General features: G+C 38.1%; 1 protein-coding gene across 1 annotated transcript in view; it reads right to left on the bottom strand.

Moving 5' to 3' along the window:
* The window catches only part of SPATA16 (spermatogenesis associated 16), a gene marked incomplete at its 3' end in the record, with an annotated part of 197,479 nt that extends 178,053 nt beyond the window's left edge, over positions 1–19,426 (bottom strand). Inside the window, 2 exon segments of the mRNA XM_080658440.1 lie at positions 18,814–19,383; positions 19,385–19,426. Coding sequence (XP_080514566.1) covers positions 18,814–19,383; positions 19,385–19,423 — 609 coding nt within the window. The 5' untranslated portion in view covers positions 19,424–19,426.
* Positions 19,427–19,947: the final 521 nt, after the last annotated feature.

Below are 19,947 nucleotides of genomic sequence, written 5' to 3'. Positions count from 1 at the left end.
GAATTATGTTTGTTAGAAGGCAGTGTTTCCTCTTTTTTTTTCTCTTTTAAAGATCCTTTCTTGGTTAATAAAATGTTGGTAACCTATGTTGATCCCCATTTCAAAATATGTACTGGTTCATTTGACAGCTCTAGATGCTGTCAAATGTCATAGCATCTTATCTTCCTTCATTGAAGCACATACCACGTTTTATTTTAACTTTTGAGCTTGCATCCTCACAAAGGGAGAGAACGACTATTTTGGATTACATTCCCAGATCTTAACACAGTGTCTGACATAGAACAGGCATGTAATAAAAATGTGCTGCATGTCATGAATTAAGAAATAAAAATTTCCCAGAGATTAATATGTGTATGATTGTGTATGATGATACCATACGCATTAGTACCACATTCACCATGCAAGCACCCCAAGATAAAAACCTGCAAAAGTTATGTATTTGAAACAAAAACAGAGCCATTGCTTTTGCATATAGTATGCTCCCAAAATTATATTTATATTCCCACATCAGTGACCTCAAAAGATATTGATACTCTTTATACAGATTCTTATGTAGCAAATATCTTTTAGAGCTCAACAGTAATAAAAAGACTTACCTTCTCGTGAATCAGTATTATTTAAAATTAGCATTGTGAGCTGGGTAAATGAATTCCATTTCTCTGCTCACCTTGGCTCCTTGTAAGCATAAAATATCAGGAAGCACAGAACAATCTTTCTGATTTACTCAATTTCTTCTCCCCCATCTTACTTTCTCTGTCCCTTTTCTATTCAGTTTCCTTGTTGCCTTGAATTCCTTTGCTCTCATTCTAGCTATGTTTCTTTGTATAGTAAGCTACCACGAGTACTTTCTGAAAAAAGAGAAATTGAAATGCTAACTAGCTCAATCACTGTTGTATTGAGGCCCGAATACACAAGTTTTCACAATTGCCAAGCTTTCCTCTAGATTTTGTCTGATTTTCTCACAATAAGAGCAACATCCAAGGGACATCATGCCACTGTGATATGCATCTGGTAATTATTTAAATAAGTGAATCATAAATGTGTAAAGCCAAATCATTTTTTGGACATTATATTCTCTATTTAGCACTTTAAAAAAGAAAGTAATTTTGAGCCAATGGAAACTTATAAGCATACTAGAGGCCCGGTGCACGAAGATTTGTGCAAGAATGGGCCTTCCTTCCCATGGCTGCTGGCACCGCCTTTGCTCTGGCCAGAGCCACCTTTTTTCTCCAGCCCAGAGCCGCCTTTCTGCCTTCCCACACTGCCCAGAGGCCCAGAGCAGCTGGGGTGGTGTGGAACACATGTGTTGTTGCATGGCAATGATGCAAGTGTCCCGTCTTGCCTCTGGCCGCTCGGCACCTGTGTATGCAAATTAACCTGCCATCTTTGTTGGGTTAATTTGCATACTCACTCCTGATTGGCTTGTGGGCATTGCAAAGGTACTGTCAATTTGCATCTTACTCTTTTATTATGTAGGTAGTTGTGACTCTCCAGTAAATGAGCATAAAAGACAAGCATGTATTTCCCAGCAGGTGTATGTTAAAATGTATAAGGACAGACTTCCCTATGAAACAATACTAAAAAATTAGCAGTAGGTCTAGTCAAAAGACATTTGAAAGGAATTTGAATGAATCTATATCTTTATCTCCAATTACTTGGGAAGAATACAAATAAGAAGAACAGGAGCTCATATTAGATTATAAAATAATACAAATAGAATGAGGCTTTATGAGAGGTTTTTAAAAAATATCAAACCCCTGTTTCTGTAAGGTAGAGACTGGAAGGATAGAATAAGCTTTTTCTAAAAGTTTGTGATGGGAAGACCATAAGGTGAGTCATGGGTCTTTGTAGTAGCTTCAGACTGTTTTATTTTATTTTTTCTAAATTAATTAATTAATTAAAAATTTAAAAATTCTTGTTAAAAGTATGTTTTTTATTTTTATAGAGAGAGGAGGGGAGAGGGAAACATCGATGTGAGAGAGAAACATCCATTGGCTGCTTCCTGCATACCCCCTACTGGGGATTGAGCCCACAACCCGGGCATGTGCCCTGTCTTTTGGTGTTTTGGTGCACGGGATGAGTAGCAAACAACTGAGCCACACCACACACTAGCCAGGGCTGACTTTCTAAATTTATAGAGCTCATATTCAAACATTGGTTGTAGGCATCTGTTCAGATTAATGTGTGCCCTTTTTATGATTGTTCAGTGATTTGGCTATGTTGATTATAAAATATTTTGACTATCACTCAGGGTTCTCTGTAAGATTTTATTTGAAAAAGGGATCCATTGCTAAGTAGGCTATATGCACAGTGGTTATAGTTACTATGGGTTTGGAATCACATAAGCCTGAGTTCAAGCTCTAACTCTGCTACTTACTGGTAGGGTGATATTAAGCAAATCACTTGACTTTCCAGAGCCATAGTTTCCATATATGCAAAATGGGCTAATGATAGTCCTACTTCTTTGGGTGTTTGTGAGAATTAGAGGAGGTGTAGTAAGAAAATCGCTAGCACACACTAATGACATAATAAATGCTGACTGAAGTACACAAGCAACAAAGCAAACCAGAGTTAAGAGCAAGTTTCCAAGTATTTGAATGAAAGTGATCTCAGAAAAACGCTAGAAATTTTCTTTTGCTGTGTATGATAGTGATTAGAGATTAACAACGAATAAGAAGAATTATAAAATCTACCTATGTATCTGTAATCTATCAATAAATTTTAGAATAAAAAACACACAATATAATAAATGAATTTGGCAATGAAGCAGGATACAAAATTAACACACAGAAATCTATGGCATTTTTTATATACCAATAATGAACTCACAGAAAGAGAAACTAAAAAAACCATCCCATTTACCATTGCAAAAAAAAAAAAAAATTAAGATACCTAGGAATAAACTTAACTAGGAGGGAAAGACCTGTACTTGGGAACCTACAGGACATTGAAAAAAGAGATAGAGATAGAGGAAGACATAAACAGATGGAAGAATATACCGTGTTCATGGATTGGTAGAATCAACATTATTAAAATGGATTGGTAGAATCAACATTATTAAAATGTCCATACTACCCAAAGCAATCTATAGCAATGAAATCCCCATTAAAATACCAATGGCATATTTCACAGACCTAGAACAAACTTTCCAAAAATTCATATGAAATAAAAAAAGACCCCGAATAGCCGCAGCAATCCTGAGAAAGAAGAACAAAGTTGGAAGAATCACAATACCAGATATCAAGCTATATTACAAAGCCACTGTACTCAAAACTGCCTAGTACTGACAGACATATAGATCAATAGAACAGAACAGAGAACACAGAAGTCGACTCAAGCCATTATGCTCAATTAATATTTGACAAAGGAGGCAAGAGCATACAATGGAGTCAAGACAGTCTTTGCAATAAACGGTGCTGGGAAAATTGGACAGATACATGCAGAAAAAAAATGAAACTAGAACACTAACTTACACCACACACACAAAAATAAACTCAAAATGGATAAAGGACTTAAATTTAAGATGGGAAACCATAAAAATCTTAGAAGAATCCATAGGTAGCAAAATATCAGACATATGTCGTAGCAATATCTTTACCGATACAGCTCCTAGGGCAATGGAAACTAAGGAGAAAAATAAACAAATGGGACTACATCAAAATCAAAATCTCTGCACAGCAAAAGAAATCATCAACAAAACAACAAGAAAGCCCACTGCATGGGAGAACATATTTGCCAATGTTATCTCCAATAGGGGTTTAATCTCCAAAATTTACAGGGAACTCATACAACTTAACAAAAGGAAGATAAACAATCCAATCAAAAAATTTGCAACGGACCTAAATAGACACTTGTCGAAAGAGGACATAAGAAGGCCAAGAGACATATGAAAACATGCTCAAAGTCACTAATCATCCCCAGGGATGCAAATCAAAATGTCAATGAGATGCCATCTCACACCTGTCAGAATGGCTAGCATCAACAAATGACAAGTGCTGGCGAGGATGTGGAGAAAAATGAACCCTCCTGCACTGCTGGTGGGAATGCAGACTGGTGCAGCCACTGTGGAAAACAGTGTGGAGTTTGCTCAAAAAATTAAAAATGGAACTCCCATTTGACCCAATGATTCCACTTCTAGGAATATATCCTGAGAAATCAGAAACATCAATCAGAAAGGATATATGCACCCCTATGTTCATAGCAACACAATTTACAATAGTTAAGATTTGGAAAAAGCCCAAGTGTCCATCAGCAGATGAGTGGATTAAAAAACAGCAGTACATCTACACAATGGAATACTATGCTACTGTAATAAGGAAGGAACTCTTACCATTTGCAACAGCATGGATGGATCTGGAGAGCATTATGCTAAGTGAAATAAGCCAGGCAGAGAAAGATAAATATATCATGATCTCACTCATTTGTGGAATATAATGAACAACATAAACTGATGAGCAAAAATAGATCCAGAGACAGAGAAATACCAAACAGACAGTCCAACCTCAGAGGAAAGGCAGGGGAGTGTGTGTGGGGGAGTAAGAGATCAACCAAAGGACTTACATGCAAGCATATTTGCATAACCAATGGACACAGACACGGGGGCAGTGGGGGCTTGTCCTGGGGGGAGGAAGTGGCCGGGGAGGGGCTGATGGGGGGGAAAGGAGGCTTATGTAATATTTTAAACAATAAGGAATTTAAATTTAAAAAAATAATGGAACAAAAACAAACAAACAAATAACCCCCTCAAACACACACACACACACACACACACACACACACACACACACACACACACACACAGAGTATTACTTGGAGGCAACTGATACTCAAAGTTCAGCACTGATCTTCTGATGTCATGGGAGAAATATAGCATTTATCTCAAATCACTGCCACTAGTTAGAGAGAATTCCAAGTTGGGTATCATGGGTGACTTAGCCCTTATTGACAATCTCTATATTTCTTGTTCTATAGTAAATATGTAGTAGGATAGAGCAAATAATTTTCCTACTTCAAAGTAATGGTTCATACCAGACACTAATTAAAATGTAGAACTTTCAACAAAAGTTCACAAGGAAAAATTCACCCAGAGTTAGCATAACTGTGCTACCATATGCTACCTATAAAACACATCATTAGAGGAACAGTCTGGTGAAATCTACCTTTAGCTAGCTATTAACCTCTACCATATTTTCCCTCTCAGGATTTCTAGGAGAAATGACAATGCTAGACTTGGCACATTAGAAGCAATACCAATATCTAAAATGGCACAATCTCAAATAATAGTTCCTAAATTACCAAAGATTTTACAATCTCCTAATGTGTGAGAAATAATGCTCTTGTACAAGAACTTTACTGCTAATAAAGGTTTTTCTGATTTTTATAGATTAGAATTTTTTTTTCTAAATGTTATTGCTTAACTACTGTCCCATTTCTTGAAAATATAAGCATACACTTCACTTTACAGACATTTACCGCACACTGTAAGGGATGGCTGCCCAGGTCAGCCCGGCACCACTAAAGAATGGTAATTGGGTTCTAATACAAGTTTATAACCCAACACAAATTAAAAGGGAAAGTTTTCTTCTACTCTGCAGAAATTTACCGGAATTATATAGAACAAAGTGTATTTGCCCCAAAGGAACTTTTCAAACATGTTTTGAATTTAAAACCACTGTACTCCTAAGAAAAACACCAACAGCTCATTAGGAACTTGGGGTGAAATAATATACATGGAAATATACAGAAAAAGTAAAAGCTAATGGCTCTTAAAATATAGGAGAAAATGCTCAACTTACTCAATAATAAGAGAAATGAAAATTTGTCTTATGCTCTGATTTTTTTTAATGTATTATCTTGGAAAAGATAAACAACTTAGATAATACACTGCTTTGGTGAGAGTGAAAGAAACACTGGCTGATGGATCGGCAACTTGGTAATGTCTATTAAAGTTTGAAATGTGTAAAACTCTTAGAATTTGATTTAAGGAAAGGCCTGCATTCTTGCAAAATGACACATATACAAGGTATTGATTACAGCACAATTCCTAAGAAGAAAATACTGGGGAAAAAAAAGCCCCAAATGTTCATCAATGGAGAATATATCTTTAATATAGTGGAATATTATGCAATAAAAAAAACCAGGAGAAATATGATAAACACTGCTAGAGAATAACCCTTAAGATGTATTTTGATGTAAAAAAATCAAGTTACAGAAAGAATATTATATACTAACATATTGCTTGTATTTATCAACTTTAAGATAAACAATGGTTGCCCATTTAGAAGGAAACCAGGTGGTTTAGGATTGAGGTGGAAAGGAGACTTTTACTGCATACAATTTTTTACCTCTTCAATTTTGAACTGTGTGAACATATTACCTATACAAAACTAAGCGATACATTTAAAATATGTAAAACAAAGCAGTGAGTGGCACAGAACAGCTCCCACTTGTGATAGTCAACGCTGTGTGTGGGTGAGCTGACAAGCGAGCTGAGGATTCCACTGTGCGTGTTACTGTCATCAGGACGCTTTTAAGTAGAGGTCAAAAACCCATCACAGCCACCTACACCTCCCTCTAGCTGCAGCTAAGTTTCTTGGCATTCGTTTTCCTTTCTTCATATTCCTCTTTTGACAGCCTAAATTAACAAGTGGTGGTGGCAGCAACTGTGTGATGCCTTAAATGGACATCCCCATGTGGAAGCTCGTGTTCTCTGGACGCCCCCTCGGAAAACTCTGCCTAAATCCATCACTTAGCAGTTGGGACCTGCTTTAGAATGCACCCTCAGTGTTCATGACACTACGGTGGAGGGAAATGTACAATAACTCAGTTTTAAAGTATCTGTGAAAAAAACTCTCTGTGGGAGCCAGAAATGCTGAGCAGGCCCCTGAGTGCCAGCGCTAGCTTCCTGTGCTCTGCGATGACATATGTTCCCAGTGTTAGAGAGCATAATATTTTACTTCTTTTGCTTAAGTGGCTATTTGATTGCTGTTCCCATAACCCATACAAATGGTAGGACATTCCTTTTATTCCTAATTTGAGATTAGTATCAGGCTTGGGCTACTTTAAACTATCTCTGGCATCTTAATTTGGTCTGCTGCTGAGTGAACGTTTAGTTATAAAATGATTAAGATAAAAACAAAAGAATTAACTGGTGTGAAGTGACCGGCTTTTGACATTTACACATTATTAGGGCTCTGACAAGTGAGAATAATTATTATTTATTTAATTTTCATTTTTCACCATTTTGCTTGATATATAAAAACGCTTATTTGTTGTGTTTAAAACTTTGCATGGCAACAAATAATTATCACCCTTATCTAAAAGCTGGCTCTGGGAAACACCCCAAATAAGAGTGTCCCAAAGGCACAGAGAACACAGAGAACACACATACACAGGGTGGTAACAAAGCCACTGAGAATTATTATTTATCAATATTTTAAATTAATTTTTAAACACTCAAAGTAAATTAGGCTGATGTTTCTTTCATTAAAAAGATGTGATTACCACTATATGTATTGATATGTTTCCTCCCGGCTAGTCATAAACAATTATTCAGTAATATTTCAAATATTAAAAACAAGAGGAAAATCCAATAAATATAAATGAACATGCCAAAATATACAAACAACCTCCCTGACTAACTTTAGAGGTGTATTCTAAAATCAATTTATCATTGTACCAGTTTACTTAATTGTAACAACCTGTGCTGTTTTTTTGATTAGTGCTGTACATATATAGGAAAAAAGGGCGCAGTGACAAAAAAAAAGGAAATTATTTTTTGCTGTGTATGGAAACCTCTTTCATCTTTTCCCCCTTCAGACTAAGGCTTGCTGAGCTTTCCAAGAAGCCGGAGCACAGGTGGATGACATATGACCTTGCCCTGGGCTAGACTACAGACCCGTCAGGATGGAAGAGAGGGATAAGTGATACTTGCCACCCCAAGCATATTTCAACCCTTCTTTGAACAAGACATCCCCAAAATTTCATTGTTATTGTGCTCTGTGGTTTCCCCTCTGAAATCTGCCCTCCACAGCTTCCACTATGATGCATGATCCCTCCCATTGTAAACCAATCACCACACTTAGTTAATCAAGAGGTTGAATATTCTCTCCGAGTTCTTCAAATTAAGCTCACTCTCTAAGAAGTCCATGTTCCTTATAGCCTCTGTCACAAGGAAGTTTTTGTCCTTCCTGTTCCTTAGCACATTACTGCAGAACACTGTCATCTAGCTATTCTACCCTAACTGTGTCATTTTCCAGACCTCTGAGATTTCTCCACATTCACTAAATGTTGACACCTAGACATTGGTCTTCTTAGCTCTTTGCCCCAGGATTGTCCTGAGTGACTTCAGTTATCGACTGAAGGACTCGGCAGTCATCCACTAGTATCCTGTGCTCTGCGATGACTTTTTTTTTTTAAACCCTGTAACTCATCAATTTCTTCTGATTTAGCTACCACATCCCATGGAATTTAACATCTCAAATCTTATACTCCAGTACTACTTCTTGACCAAACCTAGCCTTTCAGCTCATTCACTTCCTTATACTCAGGCTAATAGACTTTAGTCCCTGAAGCATGCCATGTCCTCTCAGTCTGATGGCTTTCTTCTGTCCTTTCCTACCCCTCCCAGACCCACAGTGCACCATTATAACCACTCTTTCTACATTAAAGATAGTGTAAAATGTGCCCCAAAATGTATACACACACTTTGATTAAATATAAAGGCAGTGTTTATTAAAATACATTTTCATTTTAATTTAACAGCTATCAGCTGTTAAAGTGTCTATACATTTTTGGGGACACCCTGTAGTTTTGCCCTCTCATCCTTCTCATTAAAAACTCAAGTTGAGTTATTCAAAACTTTTGGATTCTCAGAGACACATTGTAGAAAATCCTATAACTTTGCAGCTTGTTACTGTCATAGATTCCTGGTCCTTCTCCTTAGAGAGGCCCCAAATGCTCTGCCTTAATCCTATTTAGTCCTTGTCTAATTTGTCTCTGTTGTCTGGCCAGTCTTTGGTTTCAAGTCTTAAATCCCTAAATTGCTTCCAACTCAATTAAAAATTCTAAGCTAAGGATTCTCTCAACTTACCCTCTACCCATAAAAAGTCTCCCTGCCTTGATTTGTAGTGACTTTGAGCATGTTTTCATATGTCTCTTGGCCTTCCTTTGTCTTCTTTCAAAAATATCTATTTAGGTCCATTGCCCATTTTTTGATTGGGTTGTTTATCTTCCTTTTGTTAAGTTGTATGAGTTCCCTGTAAATGTTGGAGATTAAACCTTATCGGTGATAACAATGGCAAATATGTTCTCCCATGCAGTGGGCTTTCTTGTTGTTTTGTTGATGATTTCTTTTGCTGTGCAAAAGCTTTTTATTTTGATGTAGTTCCATTTGTTTATTTTCTCTTTAGTTTCCATTGCCGTAGGAGCAGTAACGGTGAAGAAATTACTTCGGTATATGTCTGAGATTTTGCTGCTGGCCAGGATGCAGAGAAAAAAGGAACCCTCGTGCACTGCTGGTGGGAATGCAGACTGGTGCAGCCACTGTGGAGAACAGTATGGAGTTTCCTCAAAAAACTAAAATGGAACTCCCATTTGACCCAGTGATCCCACTTCTAAGAATATATCCCAAGACTAGAAACACCAATCAGAAAGGATATATGCACCCCTATGTTCATAGCAGTACAATTCACCATAGCTAAAATTTGGAACCAGCCTAAGTGCCCATCAGCAGATGAGTGGATTAAAAACCTGTGGTACATCTACACAATGGAATACTACACTGCAATAAAAAAGAAGGAATTCTTACCAATTTGCAACAGCATGGATGGACCTGGAGAGCATTATGCTAAGCGAAATAAGCCATTCAGAGAAAGATAGATATCACATGATCTCACTCATTTATGGAATATAATGAACAACATAAACTGATGAACAAAAACAGATCCAGAGAAAGAGAAGCATCAATCAAATCTCAGAGGGAAGGTAGGGGAGGGTGGGGGTAAGGGGGAGAGATCAACCAAAGGACTTGTATGCATGCATATAAGCCTAACCAATGGACAGACAACAGGGGGGTGAGGGCATGAGTAGGGGGCAATGGGGGGATAAGGATACATATGTAATACCTTAATTAAGAAATTTAAAAAAATAAATAAATAAATAAAAGTCGGATGATAAAAAAAGAAAAAGAAAAAAGTCTCCCTGCCTATCTCAGTGGATCAGGTTTCCATATGTTCAATCTAACCCTTTCCTTCTATCTTCAGACCCTGATATTTTCATCCTTCCCTGGAGATCTCACACTGCCAATCACTGTTTCATTACTTTTATTGTCTCTCTCTATGGGCATTTCCAATATAATCACGCCCAGTGTACATATTCTTTTAAAAAGTAAAAATAAACCCATCACTCTACATTCTAATTTTCTTCTTCTTTCCAAAGTAAATATTTTGGACCCTGTGCCCACATCTTCCCTTTCTTTTTTAAAAGACATTTTTATTAATGAGAGAGAGAGAGAGGAGAGAGAGATAGAGATAGAGAGAGAAAGAGAGAGAAAACACTTTGTTGTTACTCTTATTTATGGATTCATTGATTGCATTGAACCTGCAACCTTGGCATATTGGGACCATGCTCTAACCAACTGAGCTACCCAGCCAGGATCCCACTTCTCTTTCCAATTTCACCTCTGCTTCTGGCTTTCTTGATATTTTTAGTAACTTTAAAATGTTTAGATATTAGCTCTCTTAATTCTCTTTAAAAAGGCATATGTGGGATAATACCAGTTGTAGGTGATTTTAAAAGAGAAGGAAGTGATGACCATCTTCTATGCTAGCAGTTCTCAACTGTTAGCTTCTCGATAAAATGACCTAGAAACTTAAAAACACCAGTGCCCCAGGCATGGTCATTGTCTAAACTCCAGACAATTGTATCAGACTCTATGAGAGAGAATTTGGGCTTCCATACTAGTAAAATTTAATACTTTCCCTAGGTGACTGTAATTATGTCAGGAATCTATGAGTTTCATAAAATGTAATTCTTTCATTTGTACAGTGATACAAATTCTTCTACTCACCCCTCTCCCACACTTTACCTCTATGGGCAACTCAGTACTCCTTGAGATACTCAGTGCCTGCCTTGTGACCTTCAGTTGCACCCCTTTTCCACTCTTCCCTGACTTTTGATTCTCCCACATCCAATCCCACAATTCCTCCTCCCTCATGTTATGGGTGCTGAGCACACGTAAGAATTGTTGCTTTTTTTTTTTTTTTTTTTTTGCTGTGTCAATCAATGACTGTTCATGTGCAGGACAGGGAGAGGGCTTAACGGGAGTCAGATGAGTCAAATCCCAGTCATTTGGATAGAAAGCCTCAATAGTAACAAGGGCCCATCAAACTGAGGAATCACCTTAGACATTCTTCCCATTTCCCATCTCTTTTTAATAATACTCATCCTAAAAAATATTGTTATTCCTTTAACCAAAAATCAGCTCTCCTTTGTGTATCTTAAATCTTTTAGATTCCACGGGGGTCAGGATGATGGTCACTGGAGTTAATGAAATTACAATGGAATATGTAAGAAGTCCTTTTCAATGCCCACTTAAAGGACACATTTCAGAAAAAATATTTTGAGATATAAATGATAACAACACACTAAATTAAAAAAGAAAAAATATGTAACCTGAAAATGCAAATGGAGTTCTGGAACATGGGCAGTGACCCAATTCCTCGTTTCTAATCTCTGACTCCTTGAGGGCAGGGACTGGGTTTTATTTATATCTGGATCTCTTGCATCTAGCTCTCTATCAGGCTGAAACAGCAGGTAAATGTTAGTGGTATCAATATACTTTTTTCTTATAATGGCAAATCCTGTTTTTCTAGAGATTTGTTTTACCTAGAATTTGATTATAGGGATATATCTAATTTTACTATTTCATTTTTTGAGATTATGAGAGATATCCATTTTGTATTTTTCTGTTATGTAAGTTTGCCAGCATTAAAGCGATCATGTTTATCATTAAAACTTATTAGTTATGGTGTCCCTGGATAGAACTAAGATGGCAAAAATTAAGTTAAAATCTGAAATGTTTAATCCTCAACATACCAAGCTCAACAATCAGTTTGTACCTGACAACTAAGACAGAATAAACTATTTCTAGCACAACAATTTGTGCATTAAAATCTTATATTTTTATCAAAAGCACCTAATAGTTCAAAATAGTGTTTGATTTAGATAATTGATAGAATAGAAAGCAATCCATTATGTTGACCCTTTGCTCTGATTAAATTTCAAGTATCATTAAAAGAAGATAATACATTTTTAATATTAATCAAAGGGGAAAACAGATATGGATTAAAACAATGACGATAAACAATGAATTGGGAAAAATCTTTGAGAGTGCTAAAGTTTTATTTTAAATAATACTGTACAGAGAGATGGGGTACTTAAGAGGTACAATGACAACCTATACATGAATTTAGAGTTCATCTTGCTTTACAACAAGCAATCCTTGCTGTTGGGCATTAGTTATTATCATTCCTACTTAATGGTGTTCTGAGGGGTTAAGAAAGTTGTTCAAAGTCGAAGCCATGTGAAACACAGATAATCTAATGCAAAATTTGGTGCTCTGTCCAACACAGCTCTGGGTCCCTGTGGCCCCCCGGGGCTGAGTGAGCTAAGTATAATATGGAAGTATTTACTGCTAACTTGCTAGAGGGACCATGATAGGCATTTTCAAACCTACCAGTAGTGTGACACAAATCCTTGCTACTCAAAGTCATCCCTGGACTAGTAGCAAGGACATATTTTGGGAGATTATTTGGAATGAGGTATCTGATTTCCCATCACAGACCTAACCCACCAGAATCTGCATATTTAACAATATTCCTATGCAATTATTACACACGTTAACGTATGAAAAGCATAGTGTAAGAATTCTAGATGTGAATGGGCACCTCAGTTTAGTCTCAGCCTTGCCACAAACTAGCTGTGGCACTTTAAGTTGTTGCTTTAAAAACAAACATTTTTAGAGCATCAGTTTCTTTTTCTGGAAAAGGGGGGTGATATCTGTCTTTTAGGGTTACTCTGATGCTTATCTGAATTAAAGGGCCTGGACCCCAGCAGGAGTTAAGAAGTGCATACTGAATCTACATGCAAAGTCACAGATGTGTAAAAAGACAGCTCAGGCACTCAGAAAATTTGGTGAGCTCTTGATTTCTTGATCATGTTGCACCAGGAACTATCTGTGTTAGAATCCATTTAAATTAAGCTTTCTGGGATGTCCACATTTTCATGCCCTAGAGATTTGCTACAGAATTATTCTCAGCAGAGCAATTATAGGTGAGGCTGACCCATAATGAGATATCTTTGCTACTTCATTAAATAAGCCCCCTTGGATGGGCTCCAAAATGGACCTGCCTCATACCAAATTCCATTACCCTGGAAAGTAATCTCATAAGAAGGCTCTGTGCAGGTTCACTCGTCCTGGATACCTAACGTTTACCATAAAGGGAATACGTTCTAGAACAGTGATTCCCACAAGCTGGTTCTCAGACTGATGCCTTACTGATCTCCAAGGGGAAATAAAAAGTAAAGACAATTTAGTCAACTTTTCATCAAATTAAAATGTGATCTACTTTTTAAAATCCTTCTTTTGGAGAATATGCTCTTTCTATTTTCTTTTTACCTCATTGGTCTTAAATTACTCCATATTTTTATTATGAAATAATGGTGCTAATAGATGGTAACTTTTGTAATGTCCCTACAAATACAATAGCAGTCCTCCTCCTTAATTTAAAAAAAATTATGGGTCCTTGAAATCCCAAAATTCTAAACCATTGTTATAGAAAAAACTGCCTAAGAGGGAATTATTTCATCAGAAACTAGTGAGAGGCATAGAGCATTTTAAATGAGGGACCCAGCTGCAAAGTTTTAATTGGAGGGCAAATCGGTTCCATGTTGGCATATTATAGAGTGCCATGCTCCTCAAACTGCAATGTGCACAGGGACCACTTGGGATCTTGTTATAATGCAGATCCTGATTCTGCAGGTAGGGCCCAGTCCAAAATTCTATTTTTCCAACAAAGTCACACTTAGAGTGGCACAGGCATAATGGTTCAGCTGGTGAGCTCTGAACCACATCACTCTGATTAGCTCCTGGCTCTACTGCTTCTAACTGTTGACCCTTGAGAAAGTTCCTTAACCTGTCTCTTCCTTAGTTTTCTCATTAGTAACATAAGAATAATAATCATCCCATCTCATAAGCTTGTTGTGAGAATAAAATCTCTCTATATAAAAGCCTCAGTGACCGTTCAACCAGTAGCTATGACGAGCACTGATCATCAGGGGGCAGATACTCAACACACAGGCGTGGAAACATGAAACAGACCGATGAATCTCAGAGGGAAGGGGGAGGGTAGGGCACGAAGAGATTAATCAAATATCTTATATGCATATAGAGGCCCGGTGCATGGATTTGTGCACTGGTGGGGTCCCTCAGCCTGGTCTGCGGGGATCAGGCCAAAACCGCAGTCTGACATCCCCCAAGGAGTCCCAGATTGCGAGAGGGTGCAGGCCAGGCCGAAGGACCCTAACGGTGCACGGATTCATGGAATAATGAATGTAAAGATTCCCAGAATGTAAAATATAGTGACATCTGACCTGTAGAAAGAGCTCCATAAATGTGAGTTATTACTCTAACTTCACAGATCAGTGACTGAAGCACCAAAATATTTTTTTTTAAGATTAATACTTTAAGCCACGGGGTTCCTATGTGATAAAATCAGAATTGAAAGTTCCATTTGGTGAAGGATAAGCTGGCTCAATGGGATTGTTTGAAGCTGTGGATTTTGAAGCGTGTGTATACTAATAGATCTAATTCTAATTCAAAAGGTGGAAGCCTCTTAATTACTAAGATCCTATGAGTAAGATTGAAATGATATTGTTTAGGTTGCATGCCACAAACTTAGAAGAACCTTTTATAATGAGTGTTTTTTCTGTAAGTGACAAGAAAAACCTGATTAGTACATTCTTACACCTTCAAGTTTTCTTATAGGTCTTTATTAATAACTAGAGGCCCAGCGCACATGAAATAGTGCATGAGTAGCTTACTTTGCTTGCCTCAGCTGGCCACACTCAGCCCATCGCCACTTGTAGCTTGAACCTCACCCTCCACTGCTCTTAGCTTTCCCCCGCTAGTGGCTCATGCTCCACCCTGCCCAATGTGAGAGCCGCTGCTCATTTGGTCATGACAGCATGACAACCACAGGCCTTTTATGATATAGATTTTTCTTCTTCCTATGAAAGGGAAGCTAGATTGTTTATTAATTAGTTTTTTCCTACTTTTTTCCTAACAGCTAAGCCATATATTGAAAGGAGTGTGTATTGCATATAATGCAAATACAACCACATGGGGCCAGTCTATATATATAAAAGGCTAAGTGACCATCGCATCTGAAACAACCGAATGGACCACCGAACAGGCTGTATGGGGTGACCAGGCCAGCAGCGGGGTTAGTGAGGGGTGACCAAACAACCGAGCAGCAGGCTGCGTGGGGCCACCAGGCTGGCAGGGGGTTAGTGAGGGGGGGCGACCAGGTTGGTGTTGGGGGCAGTTGGGGGTGATCACGCTGGCAGGAGTGCAGTAAGGGGTGACTAGGCCAGCAGGGGGGCACTAAGGGGTGACCAGGCCAGCAGGGGGGGCAGTAGGTGCGATCAGGCAGACAGGCAGGTGAGCAGGTCCCAGATTGTGAGAGGGATGTCCCGGATTGGAGAGGGTGCAGGCTGGGCTGAGGGGAACCCGCCCCGTGCATGAATTTCATGCACCGGGCTTCTAGTATTATCATAAAAATGAGTAATACTTTGTCAAGAGCACAGGGAAACTAACACATAAGCATAATATTCCTAAAGGGATTATTAGATGCACTGGAAATTATCATGTCAATTAATAAATATTTACAAATGTCCAGGGCCTTTCCCACTTTTTACTTTTCTGTTTCTGTGTAGTCCTACCAGCTGTCTTTATAACACCCATTTGGCAAACATTTGTATGTTTTACAATGCCTCTCAAGAAACAAGCATTGTAATGGAAACTTGCTAGTTATCACTCAGTATTATCTGTTCTACCCTCTTCCTCAGTAATAGGGCCTGAATATTGGAGCATCTGGAATAAAGACAATTATTTTTCAGTCTCTCTTGTAGGTTTTTGGGCGGCCACATGCTTTACATTGGGTCAATGAAACCAAAAATGGAAATGTGTGTGCAACTCGTGTGAAGTGTGCTAACAGAGACACAACGTGCCTCTGTCCTTCCTTTTCTTCTTCTGATTGGCTAGACTGTGGATGCGATGACAACAATAGGGGCTGCCATTTTGGGTCATGAGGTCAAAGCACATCTTAAAGAATATAATCTGACACCCTGATAATCTCACCATACCTGCCCTCCTCTACCTACATTTACGTGAAAGAAAAATAAACTTCTCCTGCTTTAGACACTGTTATTTTGGGTTTTCTGTCACTTGCAGCCAAATCTAATCCTAACTTACACACACTCAAATAAATAGTAATTGATGCATCTATCTTTCAGGTATGATTCTTATCATTATGCCTTTGTCTTTGTCATCCATCCTATCTTATTCAAAGCCATGCTAGGACCAAAGAAAAGAGAGAGATGATTAAGTGATCCCTGAGAATACTCAGTATTGAAGAAGTTTAATTTAGGAGAAGTTAAAATCAGGAGAAGAAAGGGTTAAAGAAGTTAAAAATTGTTTCTATTCTGGTAGCTTTAGCTTATTAAGAGACATTCTAGGTGAGATTTCAAAGTTAACTCCCAACAGATGTCTAAGCTAAGCTTTGGTCTCAAAATAATTACCTTTGTTAATTATCAGTAATTAGTGTCAGCATCCAATACTTTCCTAAAACTTTGTGGGGGGGATGTGGAGGTTGGGCAGAGAGAGAGAGAGAGAAGAGAGAGAGAGAGAGATATGAGGGGTGGGGGTAGAGAATGACTGTCATAAGAGAGAGTCAGAACACATTTTCTAGTACAATTACGTTTTGGGATCATTAAAACCTGATTCAAATGTTACAATTTTGAACACCAGGTTTTATGGAAAAACTGGTTAGTTTCTTCAAGTTAATGCAGATAGCTTTTCTGTCTACCTCGGCTTAATTGGAAGTTTATATCCTTTCTTATTTATGCCTCTTTTTTTTTAATCGACAAAATGACTATTTATATCTATAAAATTGCACCTTTAACTATGCCCTCATGTTCCCCCCACAAAAAATATTTCAGCTGAAAATGGCCCTAGCAGAAGTGCCCAAGGGTCTTTCTGAAGTCTTTCTTTAACATCCTTTCCTCAGCCAGAGGCTACTGGTCTTCAGGTCGGAGGACAGCAGAGGGCTCTCAGTGCTGTGTGGATAGCTTGATTATTTGGGCACTTTTTACACAGTACACCCCCCCTTCCCTTCCTTGTGTAGATAACCCCTTATGGACAGAAATATTTACAGATGCATCTATTTGTGCTCCACCTCATCCTTTCATCTCTCTTTGGGCCTCTCTTTTTGCACTTAGAGTTTCTTTTTAAATATTTAGGGGCACCATTATCTGGTACTAGTCCATTAATAATTCATTGTAGATGTAGTCACTTTAATCTGCAAGTAAGAGTGGATATTCTTTACTCTTTAAATCTCCATCACAAACATCTCACACTTGACTCCTGACTATGCCCCCTCTCCCATGGTAGATCAATCTCTATTCCTTCAAGCCACCTCTACTTAACTGTTTACTGGTTTGTCTCCCCTCATCAGACTACTAAAGGAAAGAAACCATGTCTTGCCTCATTTATAGTATCTCCAGTGGCCACCAGGGCATATATAAATAATGCATTGATATTTTTTGTATTTAATGAAATATGTAGTTACCCATAATGCCAGGCTAGTGGGACTTCTAGTTATACACTTTGATCCTTTTATAGAATTAGTGAGTCAAGAGATGAAGCAAATTTTCCTACCACTGTTTGTGTTTTAGTGGTGATTCTCAAGTTCATTTTAGTCCATGGGCTATTTCTTTTATACCAACACTAGAGGCCCGGTGCACGAAATTTGTGCATGGGTAGGGTCCCTAATGGGCTACTGGCTGGGGCCTCCCTTCCCCTGGCTGCCTGCCACTGTCACCCCCTGGTGGTCAGCGCAAGTCTAACTCCCAGTCGGTCGAACTCCCACCTGTGGGGACACTTGTTATATTAGCCTTTAATTATATAGGATACTGACCAACTTACCTGCCTGCAGAAAGAAAAATAATTATTCACAAAGCTCACTAGGCTAGGAAGGAAAGTGCATTTTGATGATAAAGTAAAATGGTGTCATTTTGTTTTTAATAAGTATCATATATAAATTACCAGCCAATACTAAAAAATAAAGATGGCTACATTTAATCATGAAGACTACATCAAAAGGGGACAATTCATATACTTATTAACTGCCTATGTCTAGAAAATCTATATTCTACCCACCACCGCTATACTAAAACGTTATGGCTTTTATAGGTATAAATTACAAAACCAACTGCACTTTTTTATATGTTATCATCCACTTCAAGGTTTGTTATCAGAGAAAAAGCATGAGGTATGTCAAGTGCACACAGGCATTTAAATTTGCAGGCATATCTTATTTGCTTTATGTAAACTGGGAAACCACATAATCCTCATGTCACTCAATACTTTCACCCCATGATCACTATTCATTACAGTATGATCAGAGCTGCTCCATGTAATCACACCTGTTCATTTCACAGCCTCCTCTCACCAATCTATCTCTAATCCCATACCTCCAGTGCTGTTCTGAACTGTCCTGCTGCCACGGCGTATTTCTTTTGTCTGTAGCACAAGCTGGCATCCTTTAAGGCTACTTGAAGCCATTTGTCAATCTGAGGCAGAAAGTTGAAATTAGGTCCATGCAAAGGGTCTACTATTTCAGCCTCTTGGCATGTTGGCTGAATCCCAGTGGATGTGAAGGACTCTACAAACTCATAGCTCACATCCTCTTCATCAACATAGACCAGCTTCACTTCCACATCCATGATGCTCTTTAAGGGGATGTGAGGCAGAGGCAGGGTGATCAATGGGCTGTCAAGTTCCATGATCTTTGCCTCCTTCCTTCCAGCTGGCTTTTCTTCACCTTCTGCCTTCCTTTTAAAGGCCAGTTTCTCTAAATCATTGCTTTGTTTTTCTTTGATGCTCTTTGCCATTTTTATTCTGTCGACTGTGGTTTCCACCTGTTTGTCGCCACAGCTTTTCTTAATCTCTTGTATTTCCAGGATGTGGGGTGGGTTTGCTGAAGTGGACATTTTCTTGCTTATGTTTATCTTTGGAATCAGCCGATCAGAATAGACCCTATTTAACGGTATTCTCCAAACTCCCACTGCTTCCTGAATCCATTGATTCCCCCCCTGAAACTCCTATAGGGGTTAAGAGAAGAAAAAAAATTAAAACAATATTTTGAAATTCCAATGGTTTAAAACTATAGTCAAATTTATTTAAAATACTGTTTTACTCATTATAGGTATTTATTCACCATAAAGTAAAACTATATGTACATCATCTGCTGTTTTACTAAGGAAGTGCATGTTTTAATCTCAAAATTCACCAAGCATTTGTTGAAAACACATTTAGACAATGTCTTAAAAAATACTCACTTATAGCTGAACAACATTGAATGAACATGTTTATGGGTTACCCAAACTCACTAAATCGGAAAACCTTATACACAGCCACTGAGGACAAAAAGACCAAAAAAAAAAAAATCTCGATATTAATTTCCTGAGAAAGGCAAATGGTCTAGAACTCATTATAAAATACACTGCTAACCTGTATAATAGACTTGGGAGTTTAAAGAAACCACAGCTGCTTCCTCTGAAAAGCTTTCAGAAATGTTGTAAGCACAATGTTTCTTCAATTTGTTT

This window comes from Plecotus auritus (genome assembly GCF_963455305.1).
Source record: "Plecotus auritus genome assembly, chromosome: 2".
Taxonomy (NCBI): domain Eukaryota; kingdom Metazoa; phylum Chordata; class Mammalia; order Chiroptera; family Vespertilionidae; genus Plecotus; species Plecotus auritus.
The sequence above is the reverse complement of the archived record's forward strand: the minus strand, read 5'-3'. Positions and strand labels throughout refer to the sequence as shown.